At 40.7% G+C, this 27418-nt stretch overlaps 1 protein-coding gene across 1 annotated transcript; it reads right to left on the reverse strand.

The window, feature by feature from the left end:
* Nucleotides 1–11367: 11367 nt before the first annotated feature.
* Nucleotides 11368–26607, reverse strand: tph2 (tryptophan hydroxylase 2 (tryptophan 5-monooxygenase)). Its single transcript, XM_051952134.1, has 11 exons — nt 26227–26607; nt 23369–23503; nt 23072–23255; nt 22215–22315; nt 22013–22080; nt 19511–19707; nt 19296–19431; nt 19064–19190; nt 14290–14385; nt 13110–13243; nt 11368–13022 (listed from the first exon to the last, which is right to left on the reverse strand). Exons 1-11 carry the CDS (start codon nt 26395–26397, stop codon nt 12848–12850), a joined length of 1524 nt encoding a protein of 507 aa, XP_051808094.1. The 5' UTR covers nt 26398–26607; the 3' UTR covers nt 11368–12847.
* Between the last annotated feature and the right edge of the window lie 811 nt (nt 26608–27418).

The raw sequence follows: 27418 nt of genomic DNA on the forward strand, positions 1-27418 counted from the left end.
TCCAGCTAAAGTGAAACTTAAAGCATACAATGGAGGACACATTCCTGTGTTGGGACAGTTTAAAGCTAAAGTTGAGTATGAAGAACAAACTGCTGAACTGCCACTGCTAGTGGTTAAAGGGCACAGAGCATCGCTCTGTGGCAGAAACTGGCTGAGACAACTGAGACTCAACTGGAAACTGGTCAAGTATGTAAACGTGACTAAGATGCTAACTGTTAATGACCTGTTGGACAGATACAGTGAGGTGTTCAAGGAAGAGTTGGGAACTCTCAGAGACATTAAGGCCTCTATTATTGTAAAGCCAGAAGTGGCCCCCAAGTTTTGCAAACATAGGCCCCTCCCATTCGCAATGAAGGCAAGAGTGGAAAACGAACTGAAAAGACTGGAAGCAGCAAACATAATTTCACCAGTCAAGCACAGTGAGTGGGCCGCACCAATAGTGCCAGTGCAAAAGAGAGACACATCACTGCGCTTATGTGGAGATTACAAAGTATCTGTAAATCAAGCCATTGAGACCGACAAGTACCCACTGCCACGTTTGGAAGAGCTGCTGGCAACCCTTAGTGGAGGTAAAATATTTTCTAAAATTGACTTAGCTGCAGCTTATCAGCAAGTGTTGTTGGATGACGACTCAAAAAAGTACACTACCATCAACACACACAAGGGACTGTTCGTCTATAATAGGCTTCCTTTTGGACTCAGTTCGGCTCCTTCCATTTTCCAGCGCATTATGGAAAACATCATGAAGGATTTGCCGGTGGTCGTTTACTTGGATGATTTATTGATCACTGGTCGCACTAAAGAGGAGCACAACAACAATGTGGAAAGAGTTCTCAAACGCCTACAAGAAAGTGGATTGCGTGTGAAACGTTCCAAATGTGAGTTTGACAGAGAGAAGATTGAGTACTTGGGACATGTACTGGATGAGCAGGGCGTTCACCCAGCGAAGGACAAGGTGAGAGCTATACAGGAAGCTCCTGCTCCGACTAATGTAAAAGAGTTACAAGCGTTTTGGGACTTGTTAACTATTATGGGAGATTTGTTCCAATGCAAAGTACGGTATTAGCCCCTCTTTACAAGCTCTTAAGAGAACAAGTTGCTTGGAGATGGTCTGAGAGTGAGCAGGCAGTTTTTGTGAAGTGCAAGGAACTTTTAACAAGTGATCGGGTCTTAGCACATTATGACCCAGCCTTACCACTCACTCTAGCATGTGATGCCTCAGCGTATGGCATCGGTGCAGTTATCCAGCACACAATGCCAAACGGGGGGGAAAGGCCCATAGCGTATGCCTCTCGCACGCTATCCCCAGCTGAAAAGAAATATTCTCAGATCGAGAAAGAGGCTCTGGGACTGATTTATGGTGTTAAAAAGTTTCATCAGTATTTGTGGGGTAGACATTTTACTCTGGTAACTGATCACCGCCCCCTGCTGACGCTTTTCGGTGAATATAAGAGCCTACCCACACTGGCAGCAGCACGCATTCAAAGATGGGCAATCATCCTGTCAGCATATGATTACCACATTGTGTACAAGAAATCAACTGACCACAGCAATGCAGATGGATTGTCACGTTGTCCATTACCTGAAACGAGTGATGTTGGGACATCTTTAAGTTCAGAGACAGTACATTGCCTGCTTGCAGAACATTTAAATGAAGCACCGCTGAATGCTACTCAAATAGCAAGAGCAACTCGCACAGACTCAGATTTGTCAAGAGTTTACAAATATGTGATGGAAGGATGGCCTACTCAAACAGATGAGAGCCTAAAGACTTATTATACAAAGCGACATGAACTCTCTACAGAGCAAGGCTGTGTTTTGTGGGGAACACGAGTCATCGTACCTACAAAAATGAGGAAAGCCGTGCTGAAAGAGATTCACTCTGGACACCAAGGGATTGTGAAGTCGAAAGCTCTAGCTCGTAAGTACACCTGGTGGCCAAATTTAGATTATGAAATAGAAAAGGTCTGCAGAGAATGTGAAATATGCCAACTTGAACAGAAAATGCCACAGCAAGTTCCACTCCATCCATGGGAGTTTCCGGGGGAGTCCTGGAAAAGGCTGCATATAGACTTTGCGGGACCCTTTCTGAATAACATGTTTATGATTATCGTGGATTCTTACACAAAGTGGTTGGAGGTGTTTCGCATGTCACAGATAACCGCTCAAGCAACAGTGACAAGATTGAGAAGGCTGTTTGCATCATATGGTCTTCCTGAGCAAATTGTGACTGATAATGCAACAACGTTCACCTCTGAAGAATTCCAAAACTTTGTGACACAAAATGGCATTTTGCACACCTCAAGTGCCCCAGGACATCCTGCGTCAAATGGCTTGGCAGAGCGATACGTACAAACATTCAAAACTGGAATGAAGAAACTTGCCAGCCTGCCCTGCAGCATCGAGGACAAGTTATCACTCTTTTTGCTACAATACCGCACAACTCCAAACTGCACTACAGGTCAGTCTCCAGCGGATTTATTCCTTCACAAACATGTCCGCACCAGACTGGATTTCCTGAAACCTAACACCAAGGAAATGGTTCGTAAAAAGCAATATCAACAAAAAGCACAACATGACTATACGGCAGAAAACCGCACTTTCGAAATGGATGACAAGGTGTATCTTCGCAACACAGCGAGAGGACCTCACAAATGGATTCCTGGACAAGTTGTGAGACAAACAGGTCCTGTTTCCTATCAGGTCAAGGAGAGAGACACTGACACTGTGCACAGACGTCATGGAGACCAGCTACGTGCCAGATCGTCACCGCCTGATATGTTGGAAACAGAGACTGAAACTTTTGATACAGAAATACAAAAGGCTGAACATGACACACCTGTTGAGGTTACCACCGATCTGCCCTCAAGTTCCTCAGTACCTTTCGAACCACTACCAGTGACTGTTAGGCGCTCTGACCGTGTTCGAAAGAAACCAAAAAGATACCAAGAATAGCACTAGCTGTATTGTTGTAACTGACATGCTAAGGTTATAAACATTGTTCTAATGTTGAACCAGTTAAAAATGAATGTTGAACATCTAAGATGTTTGATCAGTTATAAATTGATTAATGTTGAAAATATAAATTACTGCACTAGTGAGCATGGGTGTAAAAAAAAAAAAAAAAATTATAATACTTGCTTACATTTAGAAGCTGATATTGTTAAAATATGCAGTATTATTTGTGAATGTTTTAAAGTGATGTTCCTATCTGAAAAGGGGGATGATGTGGTGTATTCACCCCTATTGACTGTTTAGTTGGTACAGTCCACTGGTTGCGCCTCGCTGTGTATGCGCCCGGCCATGCACCTTGTTATGCATGTTGCAATGGTGAAGTAAAGTCACGTTGAATTGTGCTGCTGTCTGAGCATCATTAAAGACGCAACAATGGAGAAGGTAAGAAACTAGAGGTCCAACTGACCAGAACCAGGTTAGCAGGAGATAAACAGTAAACTGAAATCTTTTTTTTTTGCATTTCTATGAATATTTCAATTTAAATCAGCGACTTTTATTTTAATTTTTAGAAGCTTTGGTTGAATTTAAACGCTGATTCTTTCAGCACTTCAGGTTTCTGTGGATAAAAACATTTTTAGGCTGTTAAAGATGACTCAGGTTGACGTTTCCAGTGTCATTTGCAGGTTAAGATATCTCTAAATACATTTTTTGATCATTTGTATAAAATCCTGAGCATTTTAATTAATATTCCTGCTGAAGGAACAAACGGCAGCCAACAGCGCCACCAGCTGGTCAACATGAAGCTTCACACATCAAACAAGACTAAGAACATTAAAAATTTATATGATTAATGTCAAATAACAGAACAAAGATTTACATGAAGGTGATTTCATTAAAATATGACTGTTTCTTTAAGAACTGTCAAAGTTAAACCTGTTTATTTTTTCTGTAAACTATAAAAATTTATGCTGATTTATTCTTTTTCTGTCTCAGAAATGTTAAAATCGTCTCAGGTTGAAACCAAAAGCTTCTTTCTGACACCACACCTGCAGACATGGATTCATTTCTCTTGATTATTACTAATTATTCTATATTTGTCTTAATTATTGTTTCAATATATTCTTGTCATTCTGAGGTTCTCTGTGAGTTTCAAGACCTTTATTTCTCCAAACTCAGAGTTTTCCACATGTTCTGTGTTTCTGGAGTTCAGACAAACTTCTTTTTAGAAACTGTTTACGTTGTTTCTGTGGATTTTTAGGTTTAACAGTTTAACCACCTGTAAACACTGAAACTCTGAGAAATCTGGAACACAAACACCACTTTTCAGACAGAACAGGAGCTCTGGTTCTGGTTCTGGTTCTGGTGCGGGTTCTGTCCTCGACCTTGTTTTTAGTCTAACTGGCTGTAAAACATGTCCCAGCGTAAATAGTAAAGATGAATGTGGTTCTCTCAGCAGAGGAACAGCGTTCTGGTTGGAGAACAGGACTGGACCTGTTCCTTTAAACTACATCCTTCAAACTACATCCTGTAAACTACATCCTTTAAACTACATCCTTTAAACTACATCCTGTAAACTACATCCTTCAAACTACTTCCTGTAAACTACATCCTTTAAACTACATCCTGTAAACTACATCCTGTAAACTACATCCTTTAAACTACATCCTGTAAACTACATCCTTTAAACTACATCCTTTAAACTACATCCTTTAAACTACATCCTGTAAACTACATCCTTTAAACTACATCCTGTAAACTACATCCTGTAAACTACATCCTTTAAACTACATCCTGTAAACTACATCCTGTAAACTACATCCTTTAAACTACATCCTTTAAACTACATCCTTTAAACTACATCCTGTAAACTACATCCTTCAAACTACTTCCTGTAAACTACATCCTTTAAACTACATCCTGTAAACTACATCCTGTAAACTACATCCTTTAAACTACATCCTGTAAACTACATCCTTTAAACTACATCCTGTAAACTACATCCTTTAAACTACATCCTGTAAACTACATCCTTTAAACTACATCCTTTAAACTACATCCTGTAAACTACATCCTTTAAACTACATCCTTTAAACTACATCCTGTAAACTACATCCTGTAAACTACATCCTTTAAACTACATCCTGTAAACTACATCCTTTAAACTACATCCTGTAAACTACATCCTTTAAACTACATCCTTTAAACTACATCCTTTAAACTACATCCTGTAAACTACATCCTTTAAACTACATCCTGTAAACTACATCCTGTAAACTACATCCTTTAAACTATATCCTGTAAACTACATCCTGTAAACTACATCCTTTAAACTACATCCTGTAAACTACATCCTTCAAACTACTTCCTGTAAACTACATCCTTTAAACTACATCCTGTAAACTACATCCTGTAAACTACATCCTTTAAACTACATCCTGTAAACTACATCCTGTAAACTACGTCCTGTAAACTACGTCCTGTAAACTACGTCCTTTAAACTACATCCTGTAAACTACATCCTGTAAACTACATCCTTTAAACTACATCCTGTAAACTACATCCTTTAAACTACATCCTGTAAACTACATCCTTTAAACTACATCCTTTAAACTACATCCTGTAAACTACATCCTGTAAACTACATCCTTTAAACTACATCCTGTAAACTACATCCTTTAAACTACATCCTGTAAACTACATCCTTTAAACTACATCCTTTAAACTACATCCTTTAAACTACATCCTGTAAACTACATCCTTTAAACTACATCCTGTAAACTACATCCTTTAAACTACATCCTTTAAACTACATCCTTTAAACTACATCCTGTAAACTACATCCTTTAAACTACATCCTGTAAACTACATCCTGTAAACTACATCCTTTAAACTACATCCTGTAAACTACATCCTGTAAACTACATCCTTTAAACTACATCCTGTAAACTACATCCTGTAAACTACATCCTTTAAACTACATCCTTTAAACTACATCCTGTAAACTACATCCTGTAAACTACATCCTTTAAACTACATCCTGTAAACTACATCCTGTAAACTACATCCTTTAAACTACATCCTTTAAACTACATCCTGTAAACTACATCCTGTAAACTACGTCCTGTAAACTACGGCTGAATCCCAAACCCCCCCCTACACACTCCCCCTCCACTACCGAGTGTCACTCCAAAAGAAGTCACACTCGCAGCTGTGGAGGGCACCTATTATTGAAGGGGGAGGGTATAAATACGATCGTCAGGAATGGGACGCCCTGTCGCCTCACCGGAAAACGGAAGACGTCATCGCCATGGTAACACAAAGACGCCTACTGTGCATGGCTGTAGCGCTGTGGCACAGGTTGCAACTAACAAGGATCGCTGCTGCTTCCAGAAGATGAAAGCGTCCCACTTTTTTTTCACTCACATGTTTTCCAATCCTGTTATCTGGCATTTCAAATCCAACAAATGAATAAATGAATAAATGAATTCTGTCAGTTGTGTTCAAATTTTAAGGTGTCAGGGGGTGCACAATTAAATCAAACGTCAGCAGAGAAGATTTGTTTCTTTTGATTTATCTTTTTACACCACTCTTTTTGTGATGTTCTGTCAGTGTGAAAAAGGCGTGGGAGAAATAAAGGACGCATGTGGAACTCACATCAATATGTTTGTTTCCTCCTCCATTTCGACGTTGCACTTCCTGAAAAAGTTGTCCAGAGTGAGCATCGATGCAGACTCGCTATTTAAGGGCTGAACAGTCCACTCCCCCTCCGCACTACACGGTTTGGGACGGCCCTTAATATGGAGGACCCTCCACGGGAACGCGCAAACGGAGGGGTAGTGTGTAGGGGGCGGTTTGGGATTCAGCCCCCGTCCTGTAAACTACGTCCTTTAAACTACATCCTGTAAACTACATCCTGTAAACTACATCCTGTAAACTACGTCCTTTAAACTACATCCTGTAAACTACGTCCTTTAAACTACATCCTTTAAACTACATCCTGTAAACTACATCCTTTAAACTACGTCCTGTAAACTACGTCCTGTAAACTACATCCTTTAAACTACATCCTGTAAACTACATCCTTTAAACTACATCCTGTAAACTACGTCCTGTAAACTACATCCTTTAAACTACATCCTGTAAACTACATCCTTTAAACTACGTCCTGTAAACTACGTCCTGTAAACTACATCCTTTAAACTACATCCTGTAAACTACATCCTTTAAACTACGTCCTGTAAACTACGTCCTGTAAACTACATCCTTTAAACTACATCCTGTAAACTACGTCCTTTAAACTACATCCTGTAAACTACGTCCTGTAAACTACATCCTTTAAACTACATCCTGTAAACTACATCCTTTAAACTATGTCCTGTAAACTACATCCTGTAAACTACGTCCTGTAAACTACGTCCTTTAAACTACATCCTGTAAACTACGTCCTGTAAACTACATCCTGTAAACTACGTCCTGTAAACTACATCCTTTAAACTACATCCTGTAAACTACATCCTTTAAACTACGTCCTGTAAACTACATCCTTTAAACTACATCCTGTAAACTACATCCTTTAAACTACGTCCTGTAAACTACGTCCTTTAAACTACGTCCTTTAAACTACATCCTGTAAACTACGTCCTTTAAACTACATCCTGTAAACTACGTCCTTTAAACTACGTCCTTTAAACTACATCCTGTAAACTACGTCCTGTAAACTACGTCCTGTAAACTACATCCTGTAAACTACATCCTGTAAACTACGTCCTTTAAACTACGTCCTGTAAACTACATCCTGTAAACTACATCCTGTAAACTACGTCCTGTAAACTACGTCCTGTAAACTACGTCCTTTAAACTACATCCTGTAAACTACGTCCTTTAAACTACGTCCTGTAAACTACGTCCTGTAAACTACATCCTGTAAACTACATCCTGTAAACTACATCCTTTAAACTACATCCTTTAAACTACATCCTGTAAACTACGTCCTTTAAACTACATCCTGTAAACTACGTCCTGTAAACTACATCCTGTAAACTACATCCTGTAAACTACGTCCTGTAAACTACGTCCTGTAAACTTCACCCTGTAAACTACATCCTGTAAACTACGTCCTGTAAACTACATCCTGTAAACTACATCCTGTAAACTACATCCTTTAAACTACGTCCTGTAAACTACATCCTGTAAACTACGTCCTGTAAACTACATCCTGTAAACTACATCCTGTAAACTACGTCCTTTAAACTACGTCCTGTAAACTACATCCTGTAAACTACGTCCTGTAAACTACATCCTGTAAACTACATCCTGTAAACTACGTCCTGTAAACTACGTCCTGTAAACTACATCCTGTAAACTACGTCCTGTAAACTACATCCTGCAAACTACATCCTGTAAAAGATTCTCAGTTTCTCCGACTGGATTTCTGCTGCAGATTCTGTTTGACGTCTGCATGACCTCCCCGTGATGACATCACCTTGACAACATCACCTGGTCGTCTCTGACTGAAATGCTGTTTCTAGAAATGTTATAGACTAAAATCTGGAGGCCTTCATGTTGTCAGAGGCTCTTAGAGGTTGAATATTTGAGTGTTTCTATTTATTTTGAAGTAGTTCTCCAAGATTTATTGTTTTTTTTTAGGAAGATTTGCAGTTTTTCTTTGTACCATGTGAAGATAAAATGAGAATCTTTGGACTAAACGGTCTCATGACGTTATGCTGGGCTGCAGCAGCAAAAACTGGAAGTCTTTCTACTTTTTATGGTTCAAACACTTTATTAGCAGAAAAAACATTTTCTAACTTCTTTAATCACAGTAACTGACTATTATTTAAACGGATCAGTTTTTATTAAACAATAAAATCAAAAGGATAAAAGACAGTAAAAACAGAAACATAATAATCCTGAATGTTCCTGAAGCTGTTCAAACCAAACAGAACACCTGAGGAGAACCTCTGGTGTTTGTAGCTCATTAAATGTTCATCTTATGGTTTATCTGTTAGAAGATTCATCAGGAGACAAACATTCAGGAAACATCAGAGAACCGAACCTGCATCCTGCAGAACCAGATTCTGGTTCCATCGTGTTCCACATGTAGATCAGATTTACAGTGTTTGAGCTGCTGGGACTTCAATCTACACTTGGACAAATAAAGGTTCTAACTGGAACCAGGTAAAGTTCCTCACAGTCATGGAAGTATTTATTCTATTACTTTGTCTAGAGAAAGAACCTGAACAGAGGATTTCTTTAAAAAACCTTCAAAGTTAACTCAAAACTGTTTAAGACAGTGGTTGAATCAGTCAGAAGAACTTTAGCCAAAGTAGGTTCATAAAGGAACCATTTCCAATTGTTGTTCAGATTGGTTCTACATGGTTCTCTGAGTGTTTAAATCGTATTATTCTATTGGAACATGAGAACATGAACGGAGTGTCAGATGTTTATTCTCGTTCATTTTTTTTGGTTCTGTGTCTGGTTTTTCTGGGTTTTTGTGTCTGGTTGTGTGCCTGGGTTCTATACTCGGTCTGGGTTCTAATCGGCCTGGGTTCTGGAGGCTGGACTCTCTGTGTTGCAGCAGCTCAGCTGTCTGACCCAGGCCAGGTAGAACATGGGTCCGATGAACAGGCCCAGGTTTGGGAACAGCAGCAGGAGGTTGATGATGGAACAGTTCTTGGCGCTGAGCTGCTGCGACTGTCTGCAGACAGCATGTAGGGAACCAGAGCCACCACCGGGCAGTAGGCCGCCACCGACGGAACCGTGACAGCCACGATGTTCTTCAGGGCCCATCTCTTCAGCGTGGTACCGTCGCCATTGCCCATCCCGACGCAACGCAGAACCCGGACCATCCCCAGCAGGCTGAGCAGCATCAGCAGGAACAGCAGCGAAGGGACGGCGCACAGAAACAGCGTCAAGGTGAACATCCGGACCAAGAATCCCAGCAGAACCACGGCCAGAGTCAGAGTCCAGACGACACAGCACAGAACCAGCTGATAGCTCCGCCCCCCATCAAGAACCTGAGGACTGATGAAGAAACAAGTCCGATTCTGGAGCAGTTCTACTAAATGTGTTGTGTTTCTAAGCCAGACACGAGTCAGTTAAACTGATAGTGTCATGATACCGTCACCTCCATGCTTGAAGGTGGGTATGGTGTCCAGAGGAGTCAAACATAAACCAGAAGATTAAAACCAGAAGAACTGAACTGAGGAGGAAAGGATGAATTTAACCAAATATTAACATTTTTGTTTGTTTATTTTTGATCTAACAGACTGTCATATTTCCAGAAGAACTTTAATAAATCTATGAAAGAACCAAAGTTCATGATTGTTTTTAGTGATAAAGATTCATGTTTCAGTGGTTCCATCATAAATCCAGATTCGAGAAGCCACTGGAGACTCAAACTGGAGATAAACATGGACTTCATAGAAGGATAGAAACTTTAATGACTGTATCTGATATAAATGAAGTCTCAGACAGTTTATAAACAGACTTTCATCTAATCGGTCCTGTGAAGGTACACTCACCTGCAGATGACGGACATCTTGGTCGTCTTTCACACCTGAAGCAGACTGAAGGGTGTTTGCATAGAGGGGAGGTGGACGCCCTGTTTCTGAAACATTTCTCATCATGCAAATGTCTGTGGGTTTCTGTAAACAGCTGACGTTCTCTGAATCGGTACATCTCCATCCAGTGTTTACCTCAGATCATACCCACAGCAGCAGAATGAAGGCTGGTTAGTCTGAAGGGATGTTTCCTCATCTCCAAACCTCCTCACAGTTCTTTACCCGTCATTTGGAACCCAAAACTAAGTTCTGTAAAATATTGACTGAATTTATGTTTTTATTCCTGGAAAGTTTTAGATGGTCATCGTAAAAAAAAAACTTTAAAAAAAAAAACTTTAAAAAAAAAAAAACTTGTGAAGACATTTTAAAGGTTCATTATCTCCAGAAATAAAACTACTAGCCATGACATGTGGTGAGATCAGACAGAACAGTGGATGGATCCAGCAGAGGACACAGTTTAATTATTGGACCTTGAAGATAGAAAAAAGGACACAACCTCCAATCTCGGCTGGTCTAGTGTCTCCATAAAGTTTCTGTAAGTGTTTATCTATGGATGGATCCATATTTCTACTAGAACCCAGTCTTTGGTCCACATTTCTCCAAGTGTTGAGGCTCTAACATCAGTAGAATCTGATGGGTTAAAGTTGTTAGATGTTTAGACTAAATGTTGATGTGGACTCACTGGTAGGAACCAAAACCTGGAGTTCATGGAGGTCTCGATGTTCGTGGAGGTCTAGATGTTGACGTTAGATGAGCAGATGCTTCATGTTGATTGGTGTATCTTTGTGTAAATATGAGTTCAGGTATGAAGGTTTGACAACTGAACAAACAGGAAGTGCTTCACAACAAACACTGTAGCTTTAATGCTTTATTTTTTACACTTTAATAAAACACAGCAGCACAACATGTTTCAGAATAAAGTCAGGGTGATTCTTCATGACTCTGCTCAGAGATCTCAGATAAACATTTAATCCACATTAATTCCACATTATCATGATAAAAATAGAACGAAGCAGCAGAAACTGACTGAAATGACTTTTTTATTCTTTGTAATGAACTGACTGAAAGTCTTTTAATGAAACAAAGAGACAAACAGTGTGAAAGATAGTTTCAGAACATCAGAACCTTTGGATTCAGTCTGAACCAGAACCAGCTGCTCTTATTCCGTCTCAGAAGGCTTGGCTCTCAGGATGTTGTTGGATTCAGGATCAACAACATGTAAAACTGGATTTGCATGAAGATAAAAAGGTTGAGCTTTATTAAAATGAGGTGGATTTCTCCTGAAAGCTTCAGAATTCAGTGTTTAATCTGATTCAGGTTCAGGTTCAGGTTCTTGGTTCAGGTTCAGGTTCAGGTTCAGGTTTAGGTTCAGGAGAGACAGTGTTTTGCATTGATCCAGAAAATGTCCAAAGTGATTTTAGGAAAAATTACCTAACTGAACCTCAGACCAGAGTCTGGATCAGAACCTGGACCCAGATTCACCAAGTGGTCTTTCCTAGACCTAGGTCCTGTTCTGACCAGTCTGTAGACTTTCTGTTTCCACTGAGTCAGAAACCTGCTTGAACACTAGAACCTGATAAAAATTGAGGAGAAGCAGAACAGTGAGGCCATGAAGGACCGTTCATGGAGGTTTTTACAGAGAAGAAGTTCCTAAGTGGCACAAAGAAAGAGAAAAATCCATCAACCGGATGGAACCATTGGTGGACTCACCAGATTTCACCGGTTTGGTACCGACTAACTGCTGGAAGAGCCAGATGTGTCTCCAGATGTAAACGATGTTCATTCATCATTTAAGAACCATTTTCTATCTAAAAGCTCCTACTGTGACAGTCGTCGCCATAGAAACTGGCTGGAGTTTGACTTTTGATTAGACGTGAGGTTTACACCTGGACTCAGCTGGAGGCAGAAGCTATCAAACATAAAACCCAGAACCCTCCATCCACCCCACGCTCCTCCTGGAACTTTATTCATGAACAGATGCTTCATGTGATCTTCAGTTTGGTCAAACGCTGATTCAAACAAACTCACAGAAACTGTTGGAGAACGTTCCTGGAAGTTGTTTTTGCATCCTTCAAACTGATGTGGGTTTCACTCTGAGAGGTTTTATGGAGATTCAGGAACATTTAGAAAGTAGATATTATCTTATTTACAGTTGAAGGAGAAGAAACATCAGAACTGATCTATGGAGAAATCAGGTGAAAGACCTTCAACACCTCCATGTTTTAGTTACACTCAGAGATATAAATGAAGACGGGGTCGCGGCTGATGTTCTGCAGAAGCGTTGTGGTGATGTCAATGACCAATCAGAGCCCACAGGTGAGGTGGGCGTGGCCTCAGATGCCCATGTAGGTGTTCATCTTCCCCAGGGCGTCGCAGATGGTGGTCAGGTCACTGCGCAGGTCCTGAACCACGTCCTCGATGCTGCGCGTGTCCTTCAGCAAGTCCACGCTCTGAGTGTACGGGTTGTAGTACACCGAGAACGGACGCTTTATCGTCTTAGCAAACTCCCTGCAGAAGGGGGCGGAGCCACAGAGGGTCACATGACACAGGTGAGGAGAGGAGGCAGGTTCAAGCTTTAACTCAGTGAATTTTTACCTCATCTTCTCTTTGGCCTCCTCGAAGCTCTCAGAGACGAAGTAAACGTCCTGGAAGGTGGTGATGAGACACTCCTGGTTGCAGGTGGTCCTCGGATCAAACATCTTCACGCAGGCCTGATCAGACAGAGCATGCTGGGAAAACAACATCACCTGTGAGCCCAGTCAGAGGAAGCTGCTAGAAGCTAGATAGTTCAATTCCACTGTGGAGTTTGTCGTTGTTCTGCTGCTTCCTGTTCTATCATGTTCTATCATGTTCTCAGTATTTTTGGTTCCAACCTGTTGGGTTGTGATGATGTTCTGCAGATGAAACTTTAAGTTCTGATAATAGGGTTAGGGTTAATCTCAACGTACTCAAGATCTCAGTAATTATTTCAACAGTTAGCTAATTAATGTTGATGCTCTGAGAAGAAATGCAGTCAAGAATATAAAGATAATATTTACCCTAACCCCAACCTTTACCCAACCCTAATCCCTACTAAGCCAAACCAAAACCCTAACACTGAGATAATCATTTACCCGAACCCAGTGTTTCTCAAATAGTGGGGCACGCTCCCCCTGGGGGGTGCAGAGGCATGACAGAGGGGCAAGAGCGACTGGGAGGAGGAGGTCCATCTAAGTGGAACTAATCAGCTGAACTACTGTTTTAACGTTGGCCTGTTTTTCGGACTCGGACATACTCCTGAGATTGTGAGAACGCATCGTTCATGTGCAATTGGAACACCGGCATACTAGATCAGATCACCACCTCGGCTCCTCTCCTCTGAGTGTCAAACATACGGCCTGCAGGCCAAAATCAATCCACCAGATGGCCCACTTTGGCCTGCAGGATGACTTTACAAAGTGTAGAAACTACAGAGAAGACGTTAACTACAGATTGTGAATTAGTAAAAATATAAATTCAAAATAATTTCTAGACCATGACAAGTTCTTTTGATCATAAAGTAAAATACTAGATTGTTCAGTTCCAGATAGCTGTGACTGAATGTTTTGTTCCTTTATTGATAGAAAGAACAGAAAAAACTTGAGAACCACTGCCCTAACCTAACCGTACTAACTGTACGAACCCTACTAACCCAAACCAAAGCCCTAACCCTAACCCATAGACAGACTTCAGACCAGCAGAGAGCTCTCCATTGTTGTGTTACTGTGTTGTGTATTTGTGTGTATTAGTTTGTTACTCTGAGTTCTCCGATAGACGACAGTAATCCGGCTCCATAAGCTCTCAGCTGTCCGTCCTGTTTGCAGAGTCCGAACTCGATGGTGAAGAAATAACACTGAAACACAAACACACAAACACAGCTTCAGCTCATTTCTGACTTTTGCATGAAACTGATCTGATCCGTTTGGCTGATGACAAAGAATCTGAAAAACCTCCTCTCCAGTTTAAAGGTCAGGAAACTGTAGACAACCACTAAAAGAAGTGAATAAATGTAAATGTGATAAAAAAAATCTTCAAAAATATGTTAAGAAAAAACAAAAAACTGAAATATGATGCAAAACAACCACAAAATGGGACAAAAAGACCAAGGAATGTGAATCCACCTCAATGTCCTGCAAAACAGCAGAGTGATGTTAAAACAATCACAAAAATGAACTTTAACACAAAAAGACATAAAACTAAAACAACATGTGTTGTTTTTGGTGTTTGTGTTTTCTGCTGAGGAGAATTGTCAAACCAAGTACCAGCATTTATCACCATGATGGAAGACGGCCAGGATGCGAGTACTGACTGTGAATCGTTTTAAGAATTTAAAAAAATGGCCGACGGTGGTGGACGCGTTTGTGTGGCGACTCGAGCCTATAGCCGCCCTCGTTTAAAACCAGATATCTACAAAACTGTGGACGGCAAAATCATTGTTGAGGATGAGTTCTTCAACTTTCTTGCTGTCAAAATGAAGACAATGAGTCAAGATGAGATTGTATTGCTGGCTGCAAACTCCTTTGACTCAGAGTGGATAGAGTCCTCTAAAAAAGTTTTATTTGATCTCTGCACGACCACGCTGCGCAATGTCTCTCATAAAGGATCGCAGAAGGACATAAACAACATAAAAAGCTGTCTCAAAGTGTTAAATGAGTGTGGTGAGAATACCCCTAGATTTGTTTCTCACTACTTGGAAGAGCTACCTCCGGTAACTTTTTCCAACATGGACGTCTCGTGTTTACTTGGGAAAATGGAGCAGTTGTCCTCTGAGATCTGCTCCATGAAGCGCGTAATGCAGCTGCAGGTGAATGTGTGCGAGGATCTGCGGGTGGTTACAACGGATATGAACCACCGAGTGTGTGCTTTGGAAATGTCTGATCAGGATCCAGGGGATGTTTCGGAAGTGTCCAAGGCTTTGGGTGGAGGGGCGTCCTGCCTTGATGACTTGGCGCTCGGACGTCTTTCTGCGGGTGGATCAGCGTTGCGGAGCCGGGGTTGGGCCAGGGGAGCCTGTTCTCGGTCCGGAGGGGGCTACATCCACGCGACACCCAGGTGGCCCAACTGCTTTATGTGGGTCGCCCAAGTGGACTCAGATCGTAAAAAGGGGACGACAACATGGTTCTGCGGATGCTGGTGCCGAACCTAGGGTGCGCACAGCCACCTCAGGGCAGAAGAAGAAATCCGGCGCGTCTATTGTTGGCACTGGAGCTGCTAATAACATCAAAACAGTCAAGACCAAGCTGGTTAGTGTGTTTGCTTCCAAGTTCTCGCCTGATCTGGATGCGGAAGCTCTCTCTGGCTATCTTAGCGAAAAACTTGGCCGGGTGGTTTCATGCAGCCGGATCAGCAATGAGAACGGCAGATACAGCTCTTTTAAAGTTTCTGCTGAGTGCCATGAGGTTGGAGAAATGTACAATCCGGAGCTCTGGCCGGACGGGCATTTGTCTACTATGAGCCGCGCCGGGCGGGTGCTACTGGGCCTAATGCTGTCTTGTCTGCTGAGCTGAGTGATGTGTCATCTGGTGCAGGGAGCACTCACTAGATCCCCATATGACTGGTCCTTTTCGTGTTCTGTCCTACAACTGTCGAGGCCTGTGTCTGGGCCAGGGCGCAGGAGACAGGGCTCGCCGCTTGGTTGTTGACAACCTCCTGGAAGATTGTGACATTCTGTGCTTGCAAGAGACGTTTTTGGCAAAGCAAGACTTGGCTAAATTAAACACTCTTAATGTCAATTTTCATGGTGCTGGGGAATCCACAACTGATCTCAGCTCAGGTATAATCAGGGGTAGGATACCTGGGGGTGTGGCTATTCTGTGGAATAAGAGACTTGATTTATGTCTTAATGTGCTTAGGCTTGATGTAGATTGGTGTATTGGTGTTCAGTTCAGTCACAATGGCAGAGAGTTCATTATACTCAATGTTTATGCACCATATGAGTGTATTCTGAATGAAGATGAATACCTTAATAGGCTTGCCTTTATTTATTCCTTCCTTCAGACCACTTCTTGTGTTTTTGTGATTGGGGATATGAATGCAGACATTGCTGACAGAGGCTCACGGTTTGCTAAACACTTGATTCAGTTTTGTCAGGAAAACAGTTTAATGCTGTCAAGTAAAGAGTTACTACCCTCTGACAGTTACACTTATATAAGTGAGGCCTGGCATACTGCCTCATGGTTGGATCACTGTATCAGCACAGTCGATGCACATACATCTATAGTGGGGATGAACATTCTGTACGGTGCAGCAACCTCAGACCACATGCCTGTGGTGTTATTGATTAATGTTGAAGATATTCCAATGCTCCTCAGGGATAGTGATCCTAATATTGAATTTCTGGACTGCTCTGCCCTCTCTAGGGAGGATATTGCTACCTACTGTGCTGAGACAAATAAATTATTGAATAATATTAATTTGCAGTGTGACGCAATTCGGTGTAGTGATGTTAACTGTGATGATTGGATGCATAGGGAGGAAATTTCCTCTCTGTATACTCTTGTTGTGACGGCTCTGTATGATAGCAGTAGACCCTATTTTAAACAGAAAAACAAAAGGAGTACTATGAGGCCTGGCTGGAAGAAGTATGTGTCCGGGTATCATGAGGACGCAAAGTTAGCTTTTAAATCATGGGTGTTGGCTGGCAGACCAAGGCAGGGGCCTTTGTTTGAGCATAAGAAACATGCTAACGCACTGTATAAATATGCGGTTAGATTTATCTGTAAAAATGAGCAAGCTTTGAGGGCTGACTCTATGGCTGAGAAAATTGTAAGTAACAATACTATTGATTTTTGGAAGGAGGTAAAGTGTCTAAATAATTGTAGAATACTGCCCCCATGTACTGTTGATGGTATCTCAGGGGTTGATAATATTGCTGAGATGTGGAGACAGCACTACAGCGCCTTATTTAATTGTGTTAAAAGTGATTTTTGTCTGCCTGATAATGTTGAGCGTGTTGATTATAAGTCAATTTTTTCACATGAAGTGTCTTGTACTATAAATAAGCTAAAAGATAACAAAGTAGGTGGTCTTGATCGCATCACTGCTGAGCACATGAAATATGCCAGCATGAGGTTAGCCCCCCTCCTTGCCATTTGTTTTAATGCTTTTTTAATTCATGGTTTCTTGCCAGAGGCAATGATGTCCGTCCTGTTAGTTCCAGTGATCAAGGACAAATCTGGTAAAGTTGGCTGTTCTGATAATTACAGACCTATAGCCCTTGCCAGTGTACTGTCTAAAGTTTTTGAAAGCATCCTGATGGACAGAATTGTGGAGATTATTTCTTCTACCAATAACCAGTTTGGCTGCAAAGCTAAGCATGGCACTGACATGGCCGTATATTCCTTAAAGGAAATTGTTAATACGTATAGAGATAAGAATTCCTCAGTGTTTATGTGTTTTGTTGATGCTTCAAAAGCTTTCGATCGGGTCAATCATTTCAAGTTATTCTATAAAATGAGTAGCAGAGGTGCACCGAAATGTATTGTGAGAATTCTGTCTTACTGGTATGCCAACCAGTCCATGAGTGTAAAATGGGGTTGCTGTGTTTCTGCCCCTTTTGGGGTCAGGAATGGGGTCAGACAAGATGGAATCCTCTCTACAATTCGTTTTAATTTGTATGTTGATGGGCTTTCTATTGGCCTGAATAACTGTAACACTGGATGTATGATAGGTAATATGTTGGTGAATCATATTATGTATGCGGATGATCTTGTGATCTTCAGTCCCTGCAGTGCTGGTCTCCAGCAACTTCTTAAGGTCTGTTCTGAATATGGTTCTGTTCATGACATGAAATTTAATACAGATAAGAGTGTGGTCATGATTTGTAGAACTAAGGAGGACAAAAGTCTAATGTTTCCTACTTTCAAATTGGCAGGTAATAATTAGAGAGTTGTGAGCAAAGTTAAGTATCTTGGGCATTTCATTACCGACCAGCTGCAGGATGACCAAGACATTTACAGGCAATGCCGGGCTTTATATGCTCAAGCTAATAGTTTGCTTCACAAGTTTGGGGCATGTACAGAAACAGAGAAGGTGGCTTTGTTCAGAGCTCACTGCACTCCTCTCTATACTGCCCACTTGTGGTCTAATTACAGCAAAGCAAGCCTGCGTAAACTCCAGGTTGCTTATAATGATGCCATGAGAATGCTGCTGAGAAGACCACGATGGTGTAGCGCCAGCGAGATGTTTGTGGCTGCAGGTGTTAACACGCTGCATGCCACACTGAGGAATTCTATGTATAAGTTTATATGTCGACTGAATAACTCAGAGAACAGCATAATTATGGCATTGACTAACATCAAATTTAGCACTACACGCTATCTGTCCAAGATATGGAAGCATTGGTATAGTAATCTCCTCTTAGGTAATTGATTTTTATTTGTTTTTTAATTGTTCATTGTGTATATGTTGTGTTTTATTTTTTTATGTACTGTTTTGCTCTTATCTGGACCACTGTGTCTGTAATAAAGTTTAAAACATGACGAAAAAGACGACAGAAAGAGCAAAACATCTGAACTGGACTTAAAACTGACCGTGGCCAGTTTCTGGACGTCTTCATCAGAAGCTCCCAGTGAAGCCAGTCCGATCTCCTGGGAGAACTGGGCGAACTTTGGATCAGCCAGCAGGGGAACATGACCCAGCAGCTCATGACAGGTATCCCTGAGAGAACCAATCATCAGTCAGTGTCCCTAACAGAGAACCAATCATCAATCAGTATCCCTAACAGGGACCCAGTCAGAAGTGTTCTGAGGTCCAGGTACTCACGGTTCTGGGGTGTATAGCGGGTCGGTGCTGTGACGGACGTACTGGGTGCAGTTAAAGACTCTGAAGGCCAAACCAGCCAGGAAGTCTCTGGGGGACAGATATCCGGCTACCGGACGGACGGAGAAACCAGAACGCTCTGAAACACACACACTGACTATTAACCAGAGTTCTGTAGCTACAGAAGCAGGTTCTGGGTGGGTTCCTGTGGTCCAGACCTCTGAGGAACATGGAGACGTCCTCCAGCTGGGGGATGTTGTCCTCTCGGTATCCACAGTGTTTGGTGAGCAGCGGCAGGTTCTTCAGGTATTCTCTGCAGGCGTGAGTCGGGTACAGTTTGGTGAGTTCTCTGAACACCACGGCCCACGTCCTCACCTCCTCCGGGGTGTAGTCGATCCGAGGGATGGGCTGTCCGCTGGGGGGGGACGGGTCAGAGCCAGACTCTCTTAGAACCATCAGCAGATCAAAGATGGACCAGATACTAACAACTTGTAGTTCATGGCCACCTCCACGAAGTTTTTAGATATTTGACTAAATGTTGATGTGGACTCATTGGTAGGAACCAGAACCTGGAGTTCATGGGGGTCTAGATGTTCATCAAGGTCTAGATGTTCATAGAGGTCTAGGTGTTCAAAGAGGTCTGGATGTTCATAGAGGCCTAGGTGTTCATCAAGGTCTAGATGTTCATAGAGGCCTAGGTGTTCATCAAGGTCTAGATGTTCATAGAGGTCTAGGTGTTCAAAGAGGTCTGGATGTTCATAGAGGTCTGGATGTTCATAGAGGTCTGGATGTTCAAAGAGGTCTAGGTGTTCATGGAGGTCTAGGTGTTCATGGAAGTCTAGGTGTTCATGGAGGTCTAGGTGTTCATAGAGGTCTAGGTGTTCATAGAGGTCTAGGTGTTCATGGAAGTCTAGGTGTTCATGGAGGTCTGGATGTTCAAAGAGGTCTAGGTGTTCATGGAAGTCTAGGTGTTCATGGAAGTCTAGGTGTTCATGGAGGTCTAGGTGTTCATAGAGGTCTAGATGTTCATAGAGGTCTAGATCAGGGGTCGGCAACCTTTAACACTCAAAGAGCCATTTCGACCCGTTTCCCACAGAAAAGAAAACACCGGGAGCCGCAAAATCCTTTTGGCATTTAAAATGAAGACAACACTGCATATATCACTTTTTTACCTCTATGCCCTTGTTAATCAGTCGTGATTAATTAATTACAAAGCCTCTAATTAAAGAGATTCATTTTTAAATTGTGTCCTTCCACTAATATTTATCTTACTTGGTTAATGTCATTTTTGCTCCTGGACCTCATATGCTAAATAATGTTAGCTGGAAATCAATATTTTGCTAATGTCTATTTAACTTGTAAAATCTATTTATCTTAAGCTAATAACTTTTCTCTGGTAAGTCGCTGCCCTATTTTCCAAGACGACACTCCTCTGACTCTCTGACCTGCTGCCTGGATGCTGGAAGTGTTCTTGCGAGTAACGTGTATTACCCTATCAAAGAGTAGATACTGAGCAAGACAATTATCCGTAGTTAACCTCAGTACTCATGAGTACTTTTGACTCAAAGACAGACGTGTCTTTCTTGGAGTGGAGCTTTAATATACAGGCTTGACATTCTTAGTACAAAACGATGTGAAACTACAGGCGTTACTTCTCCATCTTCTCTGCATCAACTCTGCGCTCTGGTGTCCCAGGGGAAAACCGCAGCACATCCGGTGGAGTGACACGTCAAAATAAGAGCGGTAATTTCACAATAAAACTCTCTATATTAAAATGCATTGAAACGCGCCTGAAAGGCAGAACAATTTATTTTCCAAAATTACAGGGAGCCACAACAGAGGGCTGAAAGAGCCGCATGCGGCTCCGGAGCCGCGGGTTGCCGACCCCTGGTCTAGATGTTCATAGAAGTCTAGGTGTTCGTAGAGGTCTAGGTGTTCATAGAGGTCTAGGTGTTCATAGAGGTCTAGGTGTTCATAGAGGTCTAGGTGTTCATAGAGGTCTAGGTGTTCGTAGAGGTCTAGATGTTCGTAGAGGTCTAGGTGTTCGTAGAGGTCTAGGTGTTCATAGAAGTCTAGGTGTTCATAGAGGTCTAGGTGTTCATAGAGGTCTAGGTGTTCATAGAGGTCTAGATGTTCACAGAGGTCTAGGTGTTCATAGAGGTCTAGGTGTTCATAGAGGTCTAGGTGTTCACAGAGGTCTAGATGTTCACAGAGGTCTAGGTGTTCGTAGAGGTCTAGGTGTTCATAGAAGTCTAGGTGTTCATAGAGGTCTAGATGTTCATAGAGGTCTAGGTGTTCATAGAAGTCTAGGTGTTCATAGAGGTCTAGGTGTTCATAGAGGTCTAGGTGTTCACAGAAGTCTAGGTGTTCACAGAGGTCTAGGTGTTCATAGAGGTCTAGGTGTTCGTAGAGGTCTAGATGTTCGTAGAGGTCTAGGTGTTCGTAGAGGTCTAGGTGTTCGTAGAGGTCTAGGTGTTCGTAGAGGTCTTGGTGTTCGTAGAGGTCTAGGTGTTCATAGAGGTCTAGGTGTTCAAAGAGGTCTAGGTGTTCGTAGAGGTTTAGGTGTTCAAAGAGGTCTAGATGTTCATAGAGGTCTAGATGTTGGTGTTCTAGATGTTGGTGTTAGATTAGCAGAGTTACAAGATGTTTCATGTTGATTCGTGCATGTTTGTGTAAATATAAGTTAATGCAAAACAGAGAATGATGAACCAGATACTCACAACTTGTAGTTCATGGCCACCTCCACAAAGTACTTCCTGCGCTGACGGTAAACGTTGTCCTTGAAGCCCTGAGGAGAAGACATCTGTTGCTTTATTTCACAGTCTATTTCTTCCCTCCTCTCACATTTAAACTCCATATGTTTCATACAAAGACAAACTTGGACTGAAAAAACAAAATGTTTCTGAGGTGATTTAAACTCACAGGATGATCAGCGTCCAGCTCAGAACCGTACATCAGAACCCTGTGAGAACATTGGTCCAATTCAGAGATCTTCATGGGGAACCAGGGAACGTCTTCTCCATCTGAACACAAAGACCCACAACTTCTAACACCAGCAGGTTGCTCTCAGATTTACTGAAAATCATATTGGAACTACAGAAAACTGGTTATCGCAGAACTAATGTTTGTTTTTAACATAAACCAGTTCTAGCTTTATATGAAACCAAAAACTTCAGATTATCACTGCATATCTGAGAAAACAAGAAGAAAAACACTAATTTAATGAAACTGAATTAAAACAAAGAAAAACAACACAAAGTAAAAGTCAGGTAAAGACGTTTGGGTTAAAAATGTTTTTGTTTTTTTTAAAGAAACCAATAAACGCATTTAACTTGAGTGTGAGGTCAGAGAACCTGGGGAAAGATGATTGGTTGATACCTGGTCACACACTCAGCCTCATTCTGGTCACCTTCAAGGATTCAGCGGCATCTAGTGGTCAGTTTGCAGAATTACACTCTTAAACTCAGCATGTTGGAGAACCTCTGGTCACTAGTAAAACAGGACTAATGGGTTCTCTGGAGAACTTTTGGCCTTGACTGATTTTCATTTCTTTATTTTTCATTTAGATCTGTTACTTTGTGTTATCTGTGTAATGCACTTTGTGTTACATGTAATTTGTATGAAAAGTATATAAATATAAGGTGTGTTCCTACCTGTACAGGTGTATATGAGACACATTCCTACCTGTACAGATGTATATGAGTTGTGTTCCTACTTGTACAGATGTAAATAAGGTGTGTTCCTACCTGTACAGGTGAATAGAAGGTGTGTGTTCGTACCTGCCTCAGCAGCCCAGACGTGTTCAGGTGTGTTGAAGGACACGATGTTGACGTGGTCTTTAAGGTTCTCCAGGAGCTCGTTGAACTCCTTCTTGCTGCAGCTACAGTCTGCAAAGATCTCCACCTCGTTAGGAACCCGCTTCGACATGCGAGACTCGATGTGGTTCAGGTTCACCCTCTTCTCCTGGAGAACATAAAAAGAACGTTCTGTGATGTATGAGGAGCAGAATGGAGCGGTTCTACAGGTGGATGTAGGGATAGATGTGGTTCTGGATCTGGTTCTGGGTGTTTTCTTACCTGGAACAGTCTGAGGGCCTTCACCAGACAGCCAACCTCATTCTTCAGAGAGAACACCACCGCTGTTTTCCCAGAATCCTCCGCTCCCTCTTTGTCGAGCTTCTCATTGATGGGACAGAAGGACGGACGCCTCGACTGACAACGACAACAGAAAACATCAACTCATATAATCGATCCACGGTGGAAATAATAACTAGTTTAAACTAAAACTACAGTAAAACACAGACTTTTCAGCTTTGAGTACTTTGAATACTTTCAGTACATTTTTTGATAATACTGACTTACCTTCAGTTTACTTTCCAATTCAAAAAGTATTTTTACAGTCTGGTTTTGTCATGTTTACTTCAGTGAAAATCTGTGTGTTAATGTGAAATGTTTTCATGTTTTTCACTGATACTACATGTAGCTTCAGCTTGTTGTTTTCTGTCCGTCTGTCTTTGTTTACTGTTTACTGAATGAATAATAAACGATGCAGCTTTATTTATGTGTCTGATAAAAGAACTTCATAAAAGCTGCTGAACATCAGCTGCTCTTATCTGATGCAGCCCATAAATTTCCTCTGAGCTGCTGTTCAAACATACAGCTGGTATTCAGACAACATTCAGAAAACGTTCAGACAGCAATCAGACAACATTCAGAGAACATTTTGGACAATCAAATTAGTCAGTTTGAGTTTTTTTATCACTTCAGAGATGATTTTTTAACTTTTCCTTCCCAGATTCACCCTGCAGGCTGCAGAACAAACTGCAACTCCTCCTTACTGCATTACTGCATTACTGCATAACTGCGTTACTACATTATTTTATTACTGCATTACTGCTTTACTTTATTACGGCATAACTACATAAGTACATTACTGCATTACTACATTATCATATTATCACATTACTGCATTAGTGTATTACTGTATTACTACATTACTGTATTATTACATTACTGTATTACTACATTACTACATTACTGTATTACTACATTACCACATTACTACATTACTACATTACTGTATTACTATATTACTACATTACTGTATTACTGCATTACTACATTACCACATTACTACATTACTGTATTACTACATTACCACATTACTACATTACTGTATTACTACATTGCTACATTACCACATTAATATATTACTACATTACTGCATTATTACATTACTGTATTACCACATTACTACATTACTACATGACTTTATTACTATGTTACCACATTACTACTTTACTGTATTACTACATTACCACATTACTACATTACCACATTGCTACATTACTACATTACTGTATTACTACATTACTACATTACTACATTACTATATTACTGTATTACTACGTTACTGTATTACTACATTACCACATTACTACATTACCACATTGCTACATTACTACATTACTGTATTACTACATTACTACATTACTACATTACTATATTACTGTATTACTACGTTACTGTATTACTACATTACTACATTACTGTATTACTACATTACCACATTGCTACATTACTACATTACTGTATTACTACATTACCACATTACTACATTACTGTATTACTACATTACTGTATTACTACATTACTACATTACTGTATTACTACATTACCACATTACCACATTACTACATTACTGTATTACTACATTACTGTATTACTACATTACTACATTACTGTATTACTACATTACCACATTGCTACATTACTACATTACTGTATTACTACATTACCACATTACTACATTACTGTATTACTACATTACTGTATTACTACATTACTACATTACTGTATTACTACATTACTACGTTATTATATTACTGTATTACCATATTAATACATTACTGTATTACTGTATTACTACATTACTACATTACAGTATTACTACATTACCACATTAATACATTACTACATTACTGCGTTATTACATTACTGTATTACTACATTACTACATTACTGTATTACCACGTTACTACATTACTGTATTACTACGTTACCACATTATTACATTACTGTATTACCACATTACTACATTACTGTATTACTACATTACTGTATTATTACATTACTGTATTACTACATTACCACATTACGACATTACTGTATTACTACATTACAGTGTTAGAATAGAATAGAATGTATAGAATAGAATAGTTTATTGTCATAATACATGGCATGAAAAAAATATAAATAGCTTCCGCTGCACAGTGCACGACAACAAGCAATTAGAAATAATATATCAACATTAAATAATAAAATCAAAATCAAATGTACCTATTGCTGTATTACTATGTTCTTATATTACTACACATTCAGTATCAGCATTAAATAACCCTCAGGTTAGTTATAGATCAGCATGATTTAGACTGACTGATATTAGACTGTATATTATATTAAACTGTACGTTATATTAGACACTAAATTAGACACTATATTATATTAGACTGCATAATATATCAGACTGCATATTATGGTAGATATTATATATCAGACAGTATATTATATTATATTGAGCAACATATTGTATTAGACTGTATATTAGATAGTATATCATATTATATTATATCAGATAATACATTATATTAGACTCATGTTTAACTTTATGACCACTGATGCATTAAAGCTGCAGCTGATTGATTAATTTATTAGTTTTCTCCTGAAGATCAATAAATCTGATTTTAGTCTTATTCATCTGAATCTGAAACTGCAGAAAATCAAAAAGAGCTCAGCTGAAGTTCTACTCAGATAAATAAACACAGTACTTAGTTACACTAAAAGTACTCGAGTACTTATGTGTTCCTCTGATGGTGAAATCCACGGAACCAGAGGGAGGTTAGTGAAGAAGAGGAGGATGAAGAGGAGGTTCTGACCATCTGTCCTCTGGTGTGTCTCTGCTGCTGGTACTGGTTCTGCTGGTCGAACATGGCCGAGTCCAGCGACAGCCCCCTCCTGGACCAGTACTTGCTGGAGAACATCATCATGGCCGGCTGCATCTTCGGCACCGGCTCCGGGTCGTCCTTCATCACGTGGGCCGAGGCCATGGGGAACCAGTGGGTGTAGGAGTACCAGGGCTCCAGCCTGCCGGTTCTGGTGCTGCTGCTGCCGGGACTGAAGGGAACAGCTGCTTCTGGTTCCAGTTCTGGTGCTGGTTCTGGTTCTACTGAAGGGAACAGCTGGTTCTGGTTCTTGTTCTGGTTCTGCTGAAGGGAACAGCTGGTTCTGGTGCTGCTGCTGAAGATGTTCTGAGAGTCGACCCGCCTCCAGATAAATACTGCTGGAGGCTGAAGCTCCGCCCACACACTCTGACTGACAGGCAGCCAGCGTACTGACACAGTCGAGGTTCTCTGGATCTTTAAAGCTCCATCAGCAGCTGAAGAACCTCTTTGTTTGGATCGTGGTTCTCCCTTCTTCTCATATTTATTCTTTTGCTCTTTAGCAGGAAGCAGCATGAAGTCAGAGCTGCAGCAGAACATTAGTTATTATATATATACTTTTTTATTGAGTGATTTTATACATTGTAAGTTAATACTGAAGACATCTAAACTATAATTATGTTGTAAACAAAAAGTGTTAATCCTCAGTATTAGAGAATAATAAACAGCATTAATGAGAAGGTGTGTCCAAACGTTAGACTGGTAGCGTAGATATACAGACATCATGTGAGATATTAAATGTGTTCTAATGAGAGGAACCCAGAAGTTCAGTAAGCAGAACAGAACCATGCGAGTCCACTGAAGCTACTGAAGTTACTCCAGAACCACTGATAGCACCAACAGGAAAGGAACTGTTTTAAAATAACCATTTAAAGAAATGAGTCCTAAAAGAACCTATTCTAAGACATAGTGTCTGAAGGAACTGTTTGTGACGGTTCTTTGAGGTACCTTTGAGAACTTTTTCAAGGTGGTTTCAAATAAATTCTCCTTAAAGAACCTGTTCTCAGTAAAGTTTATTGGAGCACCATGTATGGAGTCTGAAGGAACCTTTGTTTGATGTTACTTTAAGTCACAGGTGGACATTCTTTGAAGAACTGTTTGAAGAAATGGTTCCTTAAAGAACCTATTT

This window comes from Acanthochromis polyacanthus, chromosome 8 (assembly GCF_021347895.1).
Source record: "Acanthochromis polyacanthus isolate Apoly-LR-REF ecotype Palm Island chromosome 8, KAUST_Apoly_ChrSc, whole genome shotgun sequence".
Taxonomy (NCBI): Eukaryota; Metazoa; Chordata; class Actinopteri; family Pomacentridae; genus Acanthochromis; species Acanthochromis polyacanthus.

Bases quoted from the DNA above. Each gene is read 5' to 3' on its own strand.
- tph2 (XM_051952134.1), bottom strand. From the start codon at position 26,397: ATGGCCTCGGCCCACGTGATGAAGGACGACCCGGAGCCGGTGCCGAAG. The intron at 22,081-22,214 runs GTGAGTTTAAAT...TCTTCTCCTCAG, and splicing joins AGCTGGACGCTGATCATCCT to GGCTTCAAGGACAACGTTTA. The intron at 13,023-13,109 runs GTAAAAATTCAC...CCCCTTCTGCAG, and splicing joins GAGGCCAAAGAGAAGATGAG to GGAGTTTGCTAAGACGATAA.